The sequence below is a fragment of the Prosopis cineraria genome, unplaced genomic scaffold, assembly GCF_029017545.1.
Source record: "Prosopis cineraria cultivar Desert tree isolate PC_DT_omini unplaced genomic scaffold, ASM2901754v1 PC1, whole genome shotgun sequence".
In the NCBI taxonomy this organism is placed as follows: domain Eukaryota; kingdom Viridiplantae; phylum Streptophyta; class Magnoliopsida; order Fabales; family Fabaceae; genus Prosopis; species Prosopis cineraria.
The window spans coordinates 48,366,748-48,385,866 of record NW_026555332.1 but is presented as its reverse complement, the minus strand read 5'-3'; the positions used below and the strand labels follow the sequence as shown (position 1 = coordinate 48,385,866).

General features: G+C 32.8%; 1 protein-coding gene across 1 annotated transcript; it reads right to left on the bottom strand.

Moving 5' to 3' along the window:
- Positions 1-6,534: 6,534 nt before the first annotated feature.
- LOC129291575 (ABC transporter B family member 29, chloroplastic) lies at positions 6,535-10,906 on the bottom strand. The gene is made up of 10 exons (XM_054929031.1): positions 10,149-10,906; positions 9,659-9,745; positions 9,441-9,548; positions 9,017-9,283; positions 8,571-8,654; positions 8,163-8,379; positions 7,905-7,990; positions 7,500-7,687; positions 7,223-7,352; positions 6,535-6,979 (listed from the first exon to the last, which is right to left on the bottom strand). The coding sequence occupies exons 1-10, from the start codon at positions 10,770-10,772 to the stop codon at positions 6,833-6,835; spliced, it is 1,938 nt and encodes a 645-aa protein (XP_054785006.1). The 5' UTR covers positions 10,773-10,906; the 3' UTR covers positions 6,535-6,832.
- Between the last annotated feature and the right edge of the window lie 8,213 nt (positions 10,907-19,119).

The following is a 19,119-nucleotide window of genomic DNA, read 5'->3' as shown; positions in this document are numbered from 1 at the left end:
GCATACAAATTGTAGTGCACGTTATAAATACATGTCAACGAATATAACTAATATTTCCTGGTTCTGTTAAGTGTATTGTGCAAAACCAACTCTTGGAAGTCACAAAATTTGCCAAACCCGTTACGATTTTTGGTCAAAATGAACCAAACTACACACACACAGACTCTGAACCAGATTATATTCAGCACAACTTAGATTAAAAAGATACTACTTTGTCACAACACTAAAATATTTTGTAACACTAAATATGGAAACTTTTAAAAATATGAAATCAAACATTGACAACTATGAAAGAGCTATGATTTCATTAGTGACAGAAACCATCCACAAACCATTACAACAATGCAGCATTGCGATTACAGGTACAAGCCACAATGCAAGTCACTTGCATTTGATTACAACAGAAATTTAAGAAAAAGTAAAAGAAAATCCTCAAAAAACATGCAAACATATTCCCAACAGGGAGACAATCTTAATCCTTCATGCAGCTTCAAACAAAGTTGTCCTCCTTGATTGGGCCCAAGACAAGTTTTTATCCCAAGTCATTCCCATGAGAAGTTTTGCAGGGTTGTCTTCCCAGCAAATTAATCAAACCCAAAAAGAAACCATATATACCTTACAAACCACTACTTAGATCAACCCAAGCATACTCTGAAATACAAACATCGATATCAAAGGTTTTAACATTTGTCGATAACTTGCGTTGTGCTCAAAGTACACACTTTATAGCATTCTTCCTACAAAAATCATAGTTGATGAAGGCATTTATAATCTAATGCGCCTTCAAATCAACATCCCTCGTTTCGTGATCCATTTCCTTATCTAAAATTTTTAGAACTGGCAGGGAGCAAAATAAACTGTTTAAGGCAGGGAGCAAAATAAACTGTTTAAGTAGTGTTCACCTATTTTGGTTGGGTTTTAAGATTTCTTTTTGGCCTTTTGGACACGTCTTTTAAGGCTTATATTTGCTTGTGATATGGTCAAACTCAAACTTCAGCTCTAGACATGCGTGAGAGGCAAAGGCCATGTGCACACTAACTCACAACCCTAACCACAAAACTGTTTCCTGCTCATTTCAAGGATAATGAAATCTGAACAGTTTAAATTTAAAATGTTATTATATATTTTTATATTATATTTATTAAAATAAAGATTAACAAAATTACAAAATAATGTTAATAAATTTTTTATTTTTAATTTAGTCTAAATTTAATTTAGAGGGTTTAATTGAATATTAAAAATTTTATAATTAATGCAGAATGCATTTGAATAATCAATATGCATCAATTATAAAAAAAATTTAATATTAAATTAAACTCTCTAAATTAAATTAAGACCAAATTAAAAATAAAAAATTTATTAAAATTATTTTATAATTTTATAAATTTTTATTTTAATAAATATAATATAAAATAATATCTTAAATTTCAGATTAAAATTTAGATCATTCATATCTTATTTCAAGAATGAACATGTGAATGAGCAAGGAAACCAATCCTTAAGAACCATCCTGACAGATCGATGTGACCCACAATGAACTTTACTTTCTACATTCAGCTGTGAAAAGAAACTTTACTTTCTACATTCAGCTGTGAAAAGAAACTGACCATTTGATAAAACCTCCCATCACATTCTTTTTCCTTCCGTCTGAAACTTTAAAACCTTTTTTTTTTTAAGAGCAAAAATATATTAAAATTTTTTTATAAGGAATGCATGCCATTTTAATTTTTTTTGGAGCCATTTTTTTCAAAACTTTAAAAAAGGTACAACATTGCCCTGCCATCATTTCTCAACTCTCCACAGTCCACACTCACATAAGGCTACTGCTTTGTCTCTCTCTTCCCTTCCCTTCCTAATGGATGATGAACTTTTAAAGTTTAAGATTTGTTTAAAATTATTTTTATTTTATTATTTTAAGAATTAATATTTTATTAGAACATATTTTGAGAATAAAAATAATTATAAAAACATGTTCTGTTTGTATTTTTACTTGTTTTTCAAAACAATAATACCAAAAACATCTAAGATATATTTTGTCTTCCTACTTTTTACAATAATATTTAATTTCTTTTATTATTCTTCGAAACATTTTCTAAAAATATATTGTCAAGTAAATTTTTTTTATCTTTTTTTATTCTAAAAATAGAAAACTAGTCATAGAATACATTACGAAATACTTCCCCCATTCAAAAATGTAAAATATTTTTTGAGGAATTAGATGTTTAAAAATGTAATGTATTTTTAGTCTTTTGAGGTGTAATGATTTCCTTTTTTTTAAAAGTGTCCTTATTAATGAATTATTTTATATTTATTATAAGGTGTTTAATTGGGGTAAATATAAAAATATAGGGTTAATTTGAAAGTAAATAAATACTTTATTGAGAGTGAGATTCGGTTAAAAAATATCTTACATTTTTCAATGGAGGGAATAAGCTCTTATTTTTTGGACACAAAAAGATCATGCTTTGTTTTCTCGAACACTACTCTTGTTTACCTCCACACACTTTATTATAGCTAAAAATAAAGGTTGGGCTTAGAGGGTTAAGCTTAGAAGTATGTTTAAATAAGGGTTCGAGCCTTAAAAATTAAATTTTTTTAAAGTGATTGAGCATGAAGGCCTGACCCTGATAAGTCCTGTAAAAAAGGATGCTAACTCAAGTGGCCCTTCAAACCCTATTAGATTATTATTAATTGTTTTTCTTTGGTGGTATACACTTTTGAAGCCAAGAAGTAGAACCAGGAATAAAAGTTGGGCTTGAGGCCCTATTTAAATAAGGTTCATGCTTTAAAAATTATTTTTTTAAAGTAACTGAGTTTAAGGGTCTGGCCCTAATAAGCCCTGTAAAAAAGAGCTCAAGTTCAGGCGGGCCTTGAGTCTTGTTAAATATATTTTTTTAGTGAAACACCAAACACAAGTTTAAACTTTGAAGTTGTGGACTTGTCGCTTGAAACCCTTCCTAATCTTAATTCCTAAATTGTGCATGAACCCTAATCACTCCTCACCTTGAACTTGTGATTGCTTCTCCCTCTGCCTCACACCTCTTATTCTTGTGATATATCTAAATATTTTGTCTTGTGATATATATGAATGTGTATATTTAATAATAATACAATTTTGTTAATATTTATTGTAGATGAGAATTGTGATGACGAATCTAGACTTGCCAACATTGGGGCCAAAATTTAAAACCATAAAAAATATGAGGGCAAAAACTAATTTTCACACTTTTTATAAAGAAAATTTTAAAAATATAAAAAAATGAAGGAATATTGAAATGGGGGGAACTCCCCCTTGCCCCCCCTTGCATTTGTCATTCGATGAGGAAAAAGTGATTGAATAATATATTGATATTGAAGCTCCTTCACCTTTAATAAGTGGACCTATTTCTGAGGATTTTAATATTTTATTTGTAAATGATGATGATGAGAAGGATTTAAATTTTGAATGATGAATGTTATAATTAATTTAGATTTCTAAATATATATTGTTTAATTTCTAAAATATTATGAGGATTTTAATTTTTTTATTTTAAATATTTTAATTAATTTAGAGTGGTTAATTTATTTTAATTTTTTTAATTTTTTAAAATAGGACTTAAGGGTCTATCCCTGAGCCCTTCAAATAAGAATTGGGTCTTAGAAATGGGGTTAAAAATAGGAAACTGAGCTTAAGGGTTTAGGCCCTTAAGGGCTAAGCCTGTAAAGGCTGAACCCACCCATTTTTTCAACTCTATCAAGAAGGACTTGCTAGCCTGAAGCCTTGATCCTACACGTATTATATTATTATTAATTTTAATTTATTTTAAAATTAATTTAATATAGTTTAATAATATCAGTTTACAATATAAAGTTGTTAATATTTTTTATTTGTCTATAATTATTATATTTGTGTATTTATAAAAAATGAACTTTTTTAAACTAAGATTTGAATTTTTACTAAATTTTTAAATGTGTGCTGTTTAAATTCTAAAAGATTATGAGAATTTTTAATTTTTTAATTTTAAAATATTCTAATTAATTTATAGTAATTAATTTTAATTTAATTTTTTTAGAACAGAGCTTATAGGTCGGGCCCTGAGTCCTTTCAATAAAGGCCGAGCTTAAAAAAAAAGTGAAAAATGAAAAATCAAACTTAAAGACTCAAGCCCTTATGAACTAGATCTATAAGGATCAAGTTTATAAGAATTAAGAATTGAACCCGTCCGTTTTTTCAACTCTTGCAAAATATATTTATTTTTTATTGGATTTAGCTACGGTAGTTTTTTTTCTCCCCGCAAATTTCACATCAGGACAGTGTTATGGTGATAAGATCTTCTCCAAATCACTTTAAACATGGCATGTTTACTGTTCTTGACTCGAATGGAAGTACGTCAGATTATTACATTGACGCATGGCCGAATTGAGGCTCTTTGCTTGTAACGTGATTTAATTACTTGCCAAAGGTGAAATTTTCTTGTCAAATTGATCATCGTTTATTTCGTACGTACAGATTGTTAAAGATTTTTTTTTTTACATACCAGTATCAAGTCGGAAATCGGAATAGCTTAAACTCTCTCACTGTATTGTCTTTGGGCTTTAATATTTTGCATTTAATGATTGGTGGAACTTCTAAAAGAATGCAACATTGCCCTGCCCCCATTTCTCAACACTCCGCAGCCACGGAAGCCCACTGCTCTGTCTCTCTGTTCCCTGGCCTCCCCGATGGACGACGAAACTCGCTGGATCTTCAACAAGTTTGACGTTAAAGGCGACGATATGATCTCCAACTCCGAGCTCAAGACGATGTTGCATACACTCGACTCTAAAACGATGTCGACGGAGATCAAGCGCATCATGGCCGAGCTCGACAAGAATGGCGAAAGCCGCATTGATCTCAACGAGTTCGCCGACTTCCACCGTTCTGGAGGAGAAAAGCTCGCCGACTCGAGATAACGCAGTCATTTATAATTTTTAAACTGGTCCTGTTCAAAAAAAAAATCCAAAATAAAGTCCAAATCTCACACAAATATAGCGAAACAGAATTTTGCTTTCTGTTTTCAGAGCAAATCGCCAAAAATTCAAAACTCTTTATATGCTTCTGTCCAGATTCCAGAACCTCCCATCGCTCTAATAACCCTCTCCAAAAGCTTTCATGGACTAAAACTCTGAAGGAAGTCTTCGTTCTCGACAGAAATCCATAAATGGGTATGATCAGAAAACCTTCCTCCCTCCACCATGTGTTTCTCTTCACTGTTATCGCGCTCCTTCTTTGTCGTATTTCATCTGCGGACAACACAAGCTTGGTTTACAAGGGCTGTGCAGATCAGAAATTTCAAGACCCGTATGGGATTTACTCGTAGAACCTCAAGTCCTCACTGGGTACTCTCGTTTCACAATCTGCGTTTAGAAGTAGGACACAGACCCCACAAATTGAGAGACCCAGGCTAACTCTTTTCTCTTCCGTGAAACTCTCTTGGAAGAAAATTACAGCCAACACTTCAGTCACAGATGACGAAGGCCGTGAAATTCTCTTCACTTAAACTTCGCTAAGAATAACAACTTTACACTCTCATATAATGTGCCTTAGATATTTAGGCCGCCCACAGCCATCTTAATAACCATACGGTGAGCACCCTCACAATATTAATAAATCAGGTTTGCGAAGAAGATTAGGAACAGGTGCGAAAGAAGGCAATTGACGGAGCAAAGATAGTAGAAGGACCCGTCCAGGAAGAGGCAGCGAAGGAGGTTGAGACAGAGAGTGAAGGAGCCGCCGCGATGAAGAAGAAGGGCTTGGCTTGTGGGGAGAGACAACTGCGAATGAAAGAGATGCATAGAGGAAGAAGAGGAGAAATGGCCACCTGAATCACTTTTTTTTTTAATAAAAAAAAACAATGCCATGTGGCTAGCCATATGGAATATAACATCAAACCAACTGTCAACTAAAACACTGGCGGTGGGAGAGCAGTATTAATCCCAAGCCCCTTTAGTGAAAATGACTTCTTTAACCACCTTTTTTTAATACAAAACTTCGAAACTTGAAAAATAAAATCGAAAAAAGAAGGAACAAAGTCTAATAATTGAGCCGATACTGTTCATATGAACAGCAATATATGAGAGGAGTTGATGATAAGCCATGAAATGAAATGGCATGAATGGTTTTAATTTTATAAATATATTGATCAGACGTTCCCTTCTCTGTTGTGCTGTAGAGGAACACGCTGAGATCGGGGAGAAGGAAAAGCAATAAGACAAGGAAGACACCTTGCGCAAAATAAAAACGGCCATTGTAGTTTCAGGCATAATTGTGGCAGTGGCAGGAGCTGTCTTGGCCGTAACCAAGAAATTATGAGAGAAATAGCCATCCCCAAAACACTATGGAAGAATCATAGGAAACAACTTGCTCAGGGATTGGCTTTACTGTCACCTCTGTTTCTCATTGATAGATTAGCTGCTCGCAAACTCTCTGTTCCCAACTAAATCCTCATGCATAATGATCATCTCTGATATTTTTCTGGGCGAGCTCTGATGATTGACCCCTGAAAGAAAATTGCAAGGGTGTAGATCCACTTTCAATTAGCAGAGTTCATAACATTTCGGGACGCATTTACCAGGTCCTCCATGTAAAATTGTTTTGACTCTCTTGGTGACATAGTAAACTAATAGCATTGACTGGCATGTTAAGTTTTTCGAGCCAGAAATGTTCTTTTATTGGAGATAAATGCCTTGGGGGAAAAAAAAGAATGTACAAAGTCTACGCTGCTCCACCTTCTCCAGATATAAAGGAACGTTAGAGATTCAATTGACATAAAGCACCAGACTAGGATGTGAAAGTCTCCTATACAAGAAATATTTAAATCACCAAACCAGATGATAACAACGAGTCCTTGCGACCAACCCATATAGCAGAATGAGGCAACTCTTCTAGCTTCCCCCTATCCAAGAGGAATACTCTTTTAGCCATCCGAACCGTTTCCATGCGATGGGCAATTATCAGCACCTATCAACAAGGGAAGAAATAATATCTCAACGCTAAATATTTGAATTTTTATTCAGGGCGTGAAAAAAGTACAAAAATCATCAACAGAGTGGAAAACTTTAAACAAAAAATATCCGCCCAAGTAGTCAAGGTCTCAGCAAGGCAATCCTGATGAGTTCAAAAATACATCCCATCTAACAAAATCCTCAAGACACAACCATACACATCACACATGTTCCGCTAGATCAGAGCTAGTTTTCTTACAGTGTGATTTTTCATCAAACGCTTTACAGCTTGCCTCACCAATAACTCAGATTTGCTATCTAAAGCAGACGTTGCCTCATCCAGTATCAAGATAGAAGAATTCTGATATAGTGCCCTGGCAATGGCTAGCCTGTAAATTTCAGTAAACTTGGCAGTAAATCAGAGCTGAAGTTTCACAAACAGCCAACATACCCAATCTGTGTTAATCAGAAACCTTTCAAGAAGAAGACAAGACGTGGTGTTTGAAAATAGAACATAAAAGAATCCAATAACAAACCTTTGCCTTTGTCCTCCACTTAGAGTTGAGCCCCTCGGTCCAATATTGGTTTCATATCCTTCTGGAAGTTCTCTTACAAATTCATCAGCATTAGCAATTTGTGCTGCATGTTTTACCCTCTCCATGTCAATTTCTGTTGTCAGATCCCTATAACCAATGTTTTCAGCAACTGTTCCCGAAAAAAGTGTCTAAAGCATACACATGTATTAGTAGAGAAAACCATATAGATGTCAAAGAAATACTGCCACTCAAATGTAAGCTATGAACCAGTAAAGAATAACATTGATAAGAAGTTAACATGGCGTTGTCAATTTACAAATAATGGTTCAGCAACGCAGGTACCAAACGCACTACTTTCATAAGAGAAACAGACAGTAAATGAATACAAGAACTTGAGTCACTTACTATATCTTGAGAAACAAGACTAACATGTCTTCTCAAACTTTGCAACCGAATGCTTTGGATGTTATGATTATCAATAAGTATGCAGCCTGCAAGCATAAAAATACAACCAAATGCCATTGGACAGAATAATAACTAATGATTGTAGAATCTTCTGGTATATACAACAAAAATTGTGAGCCCACATGGGAGTATATAAACTAATGCAGGGCTTTAGTAGAAATATAAATATAAATAAGTAAATATCTTCAAATGACTAACCAGCCAGGGGATCATAAAGACGAAGCAACAGTTTTATGAGTGTTGTTTTCCCTCCACCAGAGGGACCAACAAGAGCAACTATCTCTCCAGCTTCAATGTGAAGATTCAGTCCATTTAGAACCAGCGACATTTCTTCACCATACTTGAATGAGACGTTACAAAAGTTTATCTCCCCTCTAACAGAGTCTAAATCCACAGCATCTGGTTTCTCAACTACCTAAAATGCAGAATAAATGCATTTGTTACCAAAGTGAAATGGATTATCCTAACTGAAAATTACATCACAGAATATCCTCTTTTCTTCAAGATACCCCCTTTTTCATTATCAAGACTGCTATAAACTTTCAGCAGAATGCTGTTCCAAATTTAGAAGTGTCTTGGTCAGATGTCATAAAAGGACAAAGGTACCTTATCTGTGAACTTGATCAGATCAAACAAGCGTTCAATAGCTGGTTCTCCCTGCCTCAATTCATTGTACGCTTTTCCCACATCCTGCGTGATTCTTTATTTTCAGAATGATAACTTAAGACAGCTCCTCAAAGACTGAACCATGATAAAAATGCAAATGACAATTAGCCAAAAAAAAAAAAAAAGCAAACAGAGAAAAACATTGTTAAACTATTATGACCTTTCAAAAGCAAAAGAAAGGAGGTTGCAAATGAAATTTAATGATAAGATGAGCAGAACATGGTTGTAATCACATAAATGTCTAACGTAAACCAAAAAGGTTTTCGCGTTGATGGGAAAAATGAATCCTAAATCTATGGAGGAGAAAGGAAAAAAAATAGAGGATGGTTGGAGCAAACAAACACGATGGAGAGAAAAAGCAACTAGGTCTCCACAGATAACGCTACCTGGATTGGTTCAATCAAAAAGAGCAATGATGTCACAAACGAAACTAAGTTACAGCTGCTGAATGATCCTCTTGAAATCACAATTGAAACAGCACAAAGTATAAATAGCACGCCGAAATAAATAGCCTGTATAATCTGAGGAATAACTGCTTTCATCCTCTTCTTGTTCAGGCATTCAAAAAAGTCAATCCTAGCCAGCCTCTTAAACCGGCCACTCTCAGACAGCTCTGCATTGTTTGCTTTCACAAAAAGAATTGCAGGAAGGACCTGAGGCAACATTAACATATCAGTTAACAAGCAATAACTGTGGAATGAGGTGCCCCATCATAGTGTATTCAAATGGAACAACAGGATTCACAAACAAGAGATAGTATTTAAGCCTTCTCTGATGGTAAAGTGAAGATGAACCGTCACACAAATCTACCTCATTTAGATATGCCGAGAGAGTGGCAATGCTAAGATGTGCTTTTCTAGATACTGAACGTAGTTTCTGACCAAGAAAGGCAACAACAAGTGCCATACAAGGAATAACCTGCAATTTGAAAATAAAATACCCAGATTAAATTTTCCCTCGGCAGTAAAAGAACAAGATTTCCGCTGCCAGTCAAGTTATATGAACTAACAGAATAGCTCTTAACTCACCAAAGCTGAAATCAAAGAAAGGACAGGACTGATCACCAGCATTCGCGTCATCATAGCTGATAACTGAAGAGTGCTGGGAATTATGGTCTGCCACAAACAAGAGCTTATCATAAGTGAATAAATGAGAAATGTGAGCATGCGAATGAATAGCATACTTGCGGCTACATGCAAAGGATGCCTAAAGCGGCCAAAGTTTCATAGGCACATATCGGCTAAATATTAGCTACTGCAACTTTCATGAAAATGCGAATGCAATGAAATAGGTTGATGATGCCTACGTGGAAGAGAATTCTTCCTCTACGAGAAAGAGATATTCTGTGCCCAGTCGTTGATACATTGCAAACTTTAGATTAAAAGGCACGAGTCTGACTACTAAATAGGTCTTGTTTGACCGTGGAAAAGTTCTGAAGAATCTTGATGACTTGTAATTTCAAACACCACGGATGTACATTGAAAGCCCAAAGAGATCTTCAGAAAGACAGTTACCCACGTTGAGCAGAGCATATAAAGTATCAGCAATGTCCGAAGCTTCCGCAGTGATCCGATACGCAATGTCCCCGGCGGAAACGCCATCCTTGCCTTCAAAATATCCCAATTCTCTCTGCAAAACCCTGTCGAAAGCGTGAACCCTAAGCTTATATACCGCATTTAGTGCAGCTTTCCATAAAAAGGCTTGCTGCCCATAACTTGCAATCAACCGGACAATCACCAAACCCCCCAATACTAAACCTTTGTCTCGCAACTTGATAACGTCAATGTCGCTGATAGTAGCAGAAACTTTCCCGACTAAAGAGATGATTTTGGATAGGGAGTAAACAGATATGACGCTACAGAGCCAGCCCAAGAAAACGATTTTTTGCTCGGAGACAAGACAGGGTTTGAGGAAGCGAAGAGTCTGAGAAAGCGAGAGAGTATTGGAAGCTTTGGCCTTTGGAGGAATAATGGAAGGGTGGATAGCGGCGTTAAGGATTGTAAGGGGAACTCGAAATTGGGGGTGTCTAGGGAATCGTTGAACGGGGAAAGAGAGGGATATGGGTCTCAGTTTTAGGTGATGAGTTGAAGAATGGGATGGGGACGCTTTTAACGATGGAGGTTTTTTAAGAACCAAGGACATTCTTTTGCGTTCAGAAGAAAAAAGCGCGCGATGCTTCCGTTGCAGTTGGGGGTTCGGACGCCCAGTTTCAGGTTTGTGGGAGACAGAAAGAAATGCTGGCACAGCCGCACAGGCAGGCTTCTCTTGCGAGAATATTCGTGGCATGGCAATTCTTCTAGACAACATCCATATTCATATTCATATTCATAATATAGGTATAGTCTTAAATTTTAACAATTTTCAGATAAAAGGTCAATACTTTTTATATGTACGTAACATAATTTAGGGGAATTGTAAACATGAGATCTCCTGATTGAATTCGTGTGAATGTATAAACTTTTTTGAAAAAAATTACTTTTGATTAGGTATAATGATGTTTAAATTTAACTCAATCATGTTGTCCTATAACAAATAATTTGCATGAAAATTTTTAATATTTTTTAAAAACAAATATTAATTTTTAACTCAAACTTAAGTGCTTAAATACATATAAAAATACACTATGCTAATAACTTTTAATTAGATTAGTGCAGTTGAATTTTGTATATACATTGTTTATTTTGTCCTGAATTCTTTTTCATAATATTTTTTAACTTGTTTAAAGAGAATATTCACCCAATGGCCATGAAAAATATAGTTTTTAGAAATTATGAATGAAGTTTTTAAATATTTTAAAATATGACTCATTTACAAAATCAATTGAAAGTTATTTTCCTTTTTTATCCATAGGAACAAACATATAAAACATGTAATAATAACTTTTACATGAACTTAGTTAGAAATATATCTCATATAACTAAATGATTTTAACATTTAACTAAATACTTTAACTTTTAGCACAAACATAAAAACTTCCTATACGCACGACCATCTTATTTATCCCCCTTTTACAATCTTTCCGTTTCTTTCTTGCCTTATGAGGTTCGCCATTAAATATTTCTCAATAGCATTATCCTATACTTGTAGGACTAATCATCAAATTTTAGTTTCTTGAAGTTGAACAGTAGACTGAGATCTATTATCTATTGTTCACCATCTTCATATTTTTTTAGTAATGTGTTCATCATATAGTTGTTCATTTCTTCACAATTTATGATTTGTTGTCATTGATTATGAAACTTTGTTTAAATTATTACCAAAAAAATGCATGTTATTCTCTCAATGTTCATGATTTTTTATTTTATTAATTTAGGTATTTAATTCTTTGTGATAAACTAAAAGTCTATAATTTTTTAGACTGTATTTAATCAATTTTGGGCAAATGATTATGTGTTTTTTATGTTGTTGATCTATGAAATTACTTGTAGCATCCCAAAAATTATTCGTTGATTAATTAAACTAATGAAGGATAAATTTATAAATTTAAATATAAATGAATTTAAAAATAGTTAGAGACAACTATTGAATTTGGTTTTAGCTTTTGAATAGGTTTAGGAAATGACTTGGGTCATCTGGGCTGAAATTGAAGAGAAAAAAAAATTGGATTTTGGCCCAATGCGTTATGCTACAGCCTAAAAATTTACATTGCAGCATAAATTACAAAATCAGTTTTTTTTTAAATGCCAAAAAGGGTTTGAAATAGGGAGAAAAGGAAAAAAACAAAGGGAGGGCGACGAAGAGAGTTGTTCCTCTATTAGGGCATTAACTTTTAGGTGTTTTAGAGGAGACTGAAGCTTGATTTCACCTAGGTATGTTTTTCTTACCTCTTCTTCTTCTCTCTACACATTTTTAAAGTGAGATTTGAAGTTAAGAGATGATAATTTTGGACTTAGATGGATCCGAATCTATTAGTCTAAATGAAACTAATAGGAGTTGTTTGAGTTATTTAAGCTTAAATATAGTATTTTATGCATCAATGACATGGGTTCTCAATTATAGACGAAATTATGCCCTAAAGTCCCATAAATAGTGGTGCTTAAGGTAGATGGGTGCTATTGATATTGATTAAGAATTGTGTTATGTTGGTTGGAATTAATGAGAGCTACTAAACCTAGTGTGGTGATTAAACTTAATAGTTGAGAGTTTTGGGTTAATAAAGTGTTGGAATTTAAGAGTTGAAAGTTAGTAATTTGTGATATTGATGATGATCTTGGGTTGTTAGATGATATATTGGTGATTAATTGAGTTGTGGAGAGCTAGATGAAATTAATGGGAGTAAAGGAGCTCATTAGATGTGAAATTGATGTTATAATTGGGAAATTTTGTTATTAAAGTATGAAATTAAATGTTGAAAGTGATGATTTCAATGATTAACAGTGATGTGTGTTAATGTAATTGAAAACTAAGCTCACAAAACACCGGTGAGCTTGAATTTAACTCGAAAAATGAGTTGTGATTGAGGGATAAACCTTTGAGCTCTCAAATGTTTGAGGTAACTGAAAAAAACCTATTTTATATTGTTTTATGTTAATTAGATAGTTGTTGAACTTTATGTTTGAACTCATTGATATGTGAATATTATTTGATACAAATTGGCAATATGATGAGTTGTGAAAAAGGAAAACCATGTATGATACATATTGAGATTTAAGATTATAATGGATGGTATATTATTGTGAAATTAAGAATAATATGCTATTTTGATGAGTGGAGTGCGATGATTATATGAGTAAGAATGTGTGCATAAACTGTGTTGAAATGACATTTAGTGTCGAGATATGCATAATTGTGTTAAAATGACATAAAGTGTCAAGCTATACAGTATGTATGATCATTAGCGAGAGTTCGCCTAAGGAGAGGAGTAGTTGATTAACCCACATGGTATTAGCGGCGACCGTTGGAATCAGGATCTTGCCTTGGAAACAACCATTAGAATCATGAGGTAGCCCTTGTTTTATGATTGATTCGAGACTATTTCCACTTGTTTTATGAGGGACTCGAACCTAACTAGTCTCCACCAGTTCATGAAGAGGCTAGATTAGGGGTATAATACCCTATGGTCATTAGTATTGAAGAAAATTAAATTATATAGGTGAGTGAGTTGACCCTGGCAAGGTAACTGTAAAATTTCAATCCACTAAATACAATTAACAAATAAAACTCATGGTAATCAAAGGATTAATCCAAAGAGTGATTACTAAGGTTTAATTCAAAAGCAAGAGATCTTAAGATTTCTAAATAATAATGAGTTTAAATCAATCAAAATCCTTTATATCAAAGATAAATTTTGAAAGCATGGGATACCTCAGAAGAGTAAAAGAAGTCAAAAACAGTTGAAAAACAAAACATGTGCTGTGATACAGGGCAATGCGTCGCGGCTCACGCATGCTACGCCACGGTGTGTTGCTCTCTATCCACACGTCGTGACTCAGGCACCATGCATCGCGGCATGTTACACAAAAAATTAGCAGATTTGCTATCATTTGACAGTAAAATTGAGGAAATTCTAAATCGCCCTAATTCTTTATCCGATGTCCAAATGATGTAATCTAGGTGTCTACAGAAAACTCTTTATATGAATTAGTTAATGATGTAGGTTTTACTTTCAAAATAAGTTACACTGGGAAGTTGGACATTCAAATCCATTTTAACCACTTTTCACAACCTTAACATAAAATAGGTGTCCAAAACCTTTAACATGTGCCAAAAGCCTTTCCTAACACCTGGACCATGTCCAATGGACTAGGACTACCAGTACAACACGTCACAAGCACTAAAATATTAATATAATAAAAATTCACTCCTCAACCCCATTTTACTAAAAATAGAGGGGGAGGTAAATTGTCATTACTTTATACCCAAAACAATTAAAACATGCTCAAATATCTATTTCTATAGTTACACTAGTATTTTAGCCCTATTAACAAATATATATCAATATACACAATGACTCGGGGTTCAAAATACAAATCTAACATTCCTCATGACAAAATAGTGCAAGTATGATAACATGCATCCTAAAATTAGCAAACATATTCTATTACACAAAATAAACTAAGCTAGAGGCATATAGAAAGAAATATGCTAATTCCTAGCCTCTTTAGCCTTCTCCCTCTCAACACCGGAGTTAGAGCCTGAAAAATGTTAAATGAAACGGGTGAGTCTAGCTACTCAGTAACTAAGGTAAAACCCATCTTATGCAGTTATATATCAATCATAAACCAAGTACATGTATAAGAAATCAAGTATGTAAAATATATTCACACATATTATAACTCATCATTTTATTTTTTTAAATAACTTTTTTATCTCACATGTACTAGGTACATTGTCACTATATTCTCAAATGTGTGACTTTCACCCATTATTCATATGACTTGTCACAACTTAGCATATGTGACATGTCATATATTTATATAGGCAATGATCAACTAACTTTATATCCTCTTTATTTTCTTAGACTGAAATCATGGGCTATGACACTGATTAAGGTTCCATTCATGTGACTGGACTACCTAAACTCACCAATCATAAGGTATGACTAGGCTAAAGATCACATAAATAATGGGTGAATCTCCGGGGTGTCTCATACTGTAGACTATTCCTCTCATTGAACTAATGGAGATAGCTAGGTTCTAGTTCTTCGACAAACTGTGGGACAAGGCTATACCCTCGTGCACCAAAGGGCAGCCTAAATACCATATGAATTTTTCTTTAATCTCAGTTACTAGGCGAACTCCCACCGCTGATTATGCCATAATCAATACTCACTTATTTTTACATTTTTATTTTTATTTACTCATTATCACAACAATCACGTTGGCTTACAACCATGCGCTACATAAGTATGTATTCTCATTATTTTCTTGACATTATTCTCACTTATCTCAAAAATTCATTTCTCATTAATACACATCTATCTCACCTAATCATCACATTCATTTTCCAAAGGCATAAGCATGTTCATAGTTAAAAAATCCTTCTAACTTTGCATTTTGCATTTTAAGCCAAAATAGCATTATGCACAAATTAAATTTTCATACATTCATTGAAACTAATACATGACTTCGCATTGAAAATTAAACCCATGTATGTAACATTCACAATTCACATTTAACAATTAATTAACATATAACTACTTAAAGTAAGGTTCTCCCAGTTATTTCAAACCTTTGAGTGGTCAAAGGTTTACCCCTCAATCTAGTAGCTTCCAAGCTTGAATTCTCTAGCCAAATAGGTGATCAAGAGCCAAACGCTACAACTAATCAAGTTGAATTTCATCAACATGACCAACTTAAGCATTTAAACCCTCAATCTTTACTTTTAAGTTATCAAATGTTCATTCTACATGAGTTAGAGCCTATTCATAGGGTTCATTATCTATCTGTAACATCGTATAACTTTATTGAACAGTCACATTATTATTAATACCTCAACAACTACAATAGTAACAAATTGATATCTATTTTCGGACATTAATGAAGCCCAACATCCAACAATCACCAAAATCATTTATACTAGGTTTAAATACTCTAAACAACTTTCTTTAACTCTATTTGAGTCAATGAGTTTGGATCTATACCCCATATGGATCAAAATCACCATTCTCATCTAATCCCTAACTTAAATCCTTGAGAAAATGGAAGAGGAAAGGAGAAAAAGGGTTTAGGAATCTTACCTTGGATGATTTAGAGCTTCAAACCTTCTCAAATTTTCACCTAAGTCATGCCTTAGTAGAGCAAATGTGAGTTTCTCCATTTTCTCTTTTCTCTTATCTCTTTTTTGTCTCAGGTTCACATTTGATAAATTGTAAAAAATGGCCATGCGTTGCGGCAGACGCATAATGCGCCGTGGTACATGACACAAAGAGGTCCTCCTCGCATCTGAAATGTCCGTGCGTGGTGAACGATCTCCATGTTACGGCATGTGGCACAACAATATCACTCTTTATTTTTCTTCAACTTTTGATGCCTGAGTGGCTCACCTTAATATCAAACCCACAATTAAGGCTAAAATATAATCAAATATGATTGTTAGACCTCCTTGAAAACACACCACTTCAACTTACTTAATTAGCCTAATTAGGTTTAATTAATCAGGGGATTAAAACTTAGGATGTTACAGTAGCTCCTCACAAGTGAAAGGCTAAGTTAGTCCGTAAAAAATATAGCCACGTATTAGCAATTGGTTTCATATCGGGGGTAACAAAAAGGGTATAAGGTTGGCATATGATCATACATTTAGTCTTGACCATATAATTGTTAGTATTATGGTTCAATGTAGTTTAAGGGTGTATGGTTGGTATTATTGTAACCTCAAGTTGTGTATTATTGTTATATATATGATTATGTGTGTGAAGCCCGATCATATGGTTGTTATTATTGTAGCTGAGGCTATATATTGTCATACATGCTTTATGTGTGTGTTTATTGCCAATTTCATCTACTTGTAATTAATATAAAACTGTATAACTTAGATGAAACTTGGTTATTGAGTGATTGTACTCACCCTTCATTTAACATTTTACAGGGCTAGCTTTGATCAAGACAAGGGAAAGACATATGAGGTTTAGAAATTGGATTTCCTACTGTAATGCCTCAAATACTTTTGATTAATATGCAATCATCATGATATTGCCAACTAAGATAATTACGTTAATCACTTATACTATTACATTCATATGTGATTATTAGTTGGTGTTTTAATGCTCTTGGTCAGTTTTTATGAGTTAAATATGCTTCTTCGAGGCCAAAATATTGTGCGAGTATGTTTAGGGCTATTTTGAGAATTGTAATTGTGTAATTGGATAATTTGAATGATAATGACCTCCTTCTTTTGCTTTTGATGAATTTAGGATTGATAAGTAAAAATATGATCTGTGGTATATATGTGTATTGTAGTGTGTTGCACAAGTTATCTTAAATTTTTTAAGTATGATCTAGGTGATTGTGTAGGCTAATGGCACTTGAGTTAGGTTTTAGACAATTTGGAAGTTGAGAAGTGTGAGAAAGTAATAGTTTTAGTTTTGAGTGTTCAACTTTTTAATATGATAGAATTTGTAAATAAGACTAGTGTCATTAACTAGTTCACTGATTGTACTTTTTATGAACACCTAGATCACCTTAATCAAACGTCGGTTAAAAATTTGATGTGTGTCGGAAGTTCAAGTAAGAAGTCTGTCATAACAGCTTTTTGCTGCTGTCATGCATTTTGTTGTTTATGCTGCAGCATAAAATTTTATGTTGCAATAATTTTATGTTGCAATGTAATTATGCTAGAATTAGTTTTGTGTTATTTTGACCCCAATTTGATGTTATCTTATATTATATGATGTCTATACTTCTGTATGCATGTTTTGCTCGGATTTTATTTTTTAAAATGATTTTATAGCATTTTAAATTTTGAAAATTTAGAATCTCATTTATAAAAATTTTACAAACTTGGTAATTCATTTGGTTATTCCAGTAATTACCTTGATTTAGGGGGTTAATTGTGGATTAGTAAGAAAGATCTTACATTATTTCATTAATATACGGCTATATATAAATGATAAATAAGTTTATAACTAATTATTTAGATATGTTAATCTATGGTAGTATATAATTAATATATAGTACTATATCAATGATATAGTATCACATATCAATAATATGAAAAACACATAATTATTTGCTTAAAATGGATCAAACACAGTCTGTAAATTTTTTTTAAACTCTTATCACAAATAATCAAATACCTAAACTAATAAAATAAAAAATTATGAACAATTTAAGTCTTCGTTTGTCTACTATGTTCTCTTACATTTAGGGTCTTCGAGCATTTGCAAAAACTAAAGCATTATAATTTTACAAGGGTAATTTTGTTAATTAAAATTTAGATGAATATTAAAAGGCCATTATTTAAATTTAAGAAAAGTTGGGCTATTATTTTTATTTAGTCCTATGATATGGACTAAATTTGTAAAACTTCCTTTTCAAATTTAACCTCTATCTTTGAATATTAACATTTGAGTTTAAAATATAAGTAATTTTTTTTAATTCTTATATCAATAAAAATCTCATTAGTCATTACCAGGAAAATATATATTAGTTGTTCCTTTTTATTTCCAGTCCCAATTATAAATTCATTTTATGATGAGCAAGAAATACATTTATATAAAGATTCAAGTTAATAAATATAAAAGGTAAAATGAAAAAAAATTATATATACTAACTTACTTATATTTTAAATTAAAATTAATTTTAAAAATACTTACTTTTTTATTAAAAAATGTAAGGCATTTTTAATTGAATCTCACCTCTTAATAAAGTAATTACTTACTTTTCAATTAAACATATCTTTTCATATTTATCTCTATTAAATACTTTATAATAAATATTAAATTATTATTAATAAAGATATTTTTTTAAAGAATAATGATTACACTTTAAAAAATTAAAAATATTTTATATTTTTTAATATTTAATTTTTTAAAAATATTTTATATTTT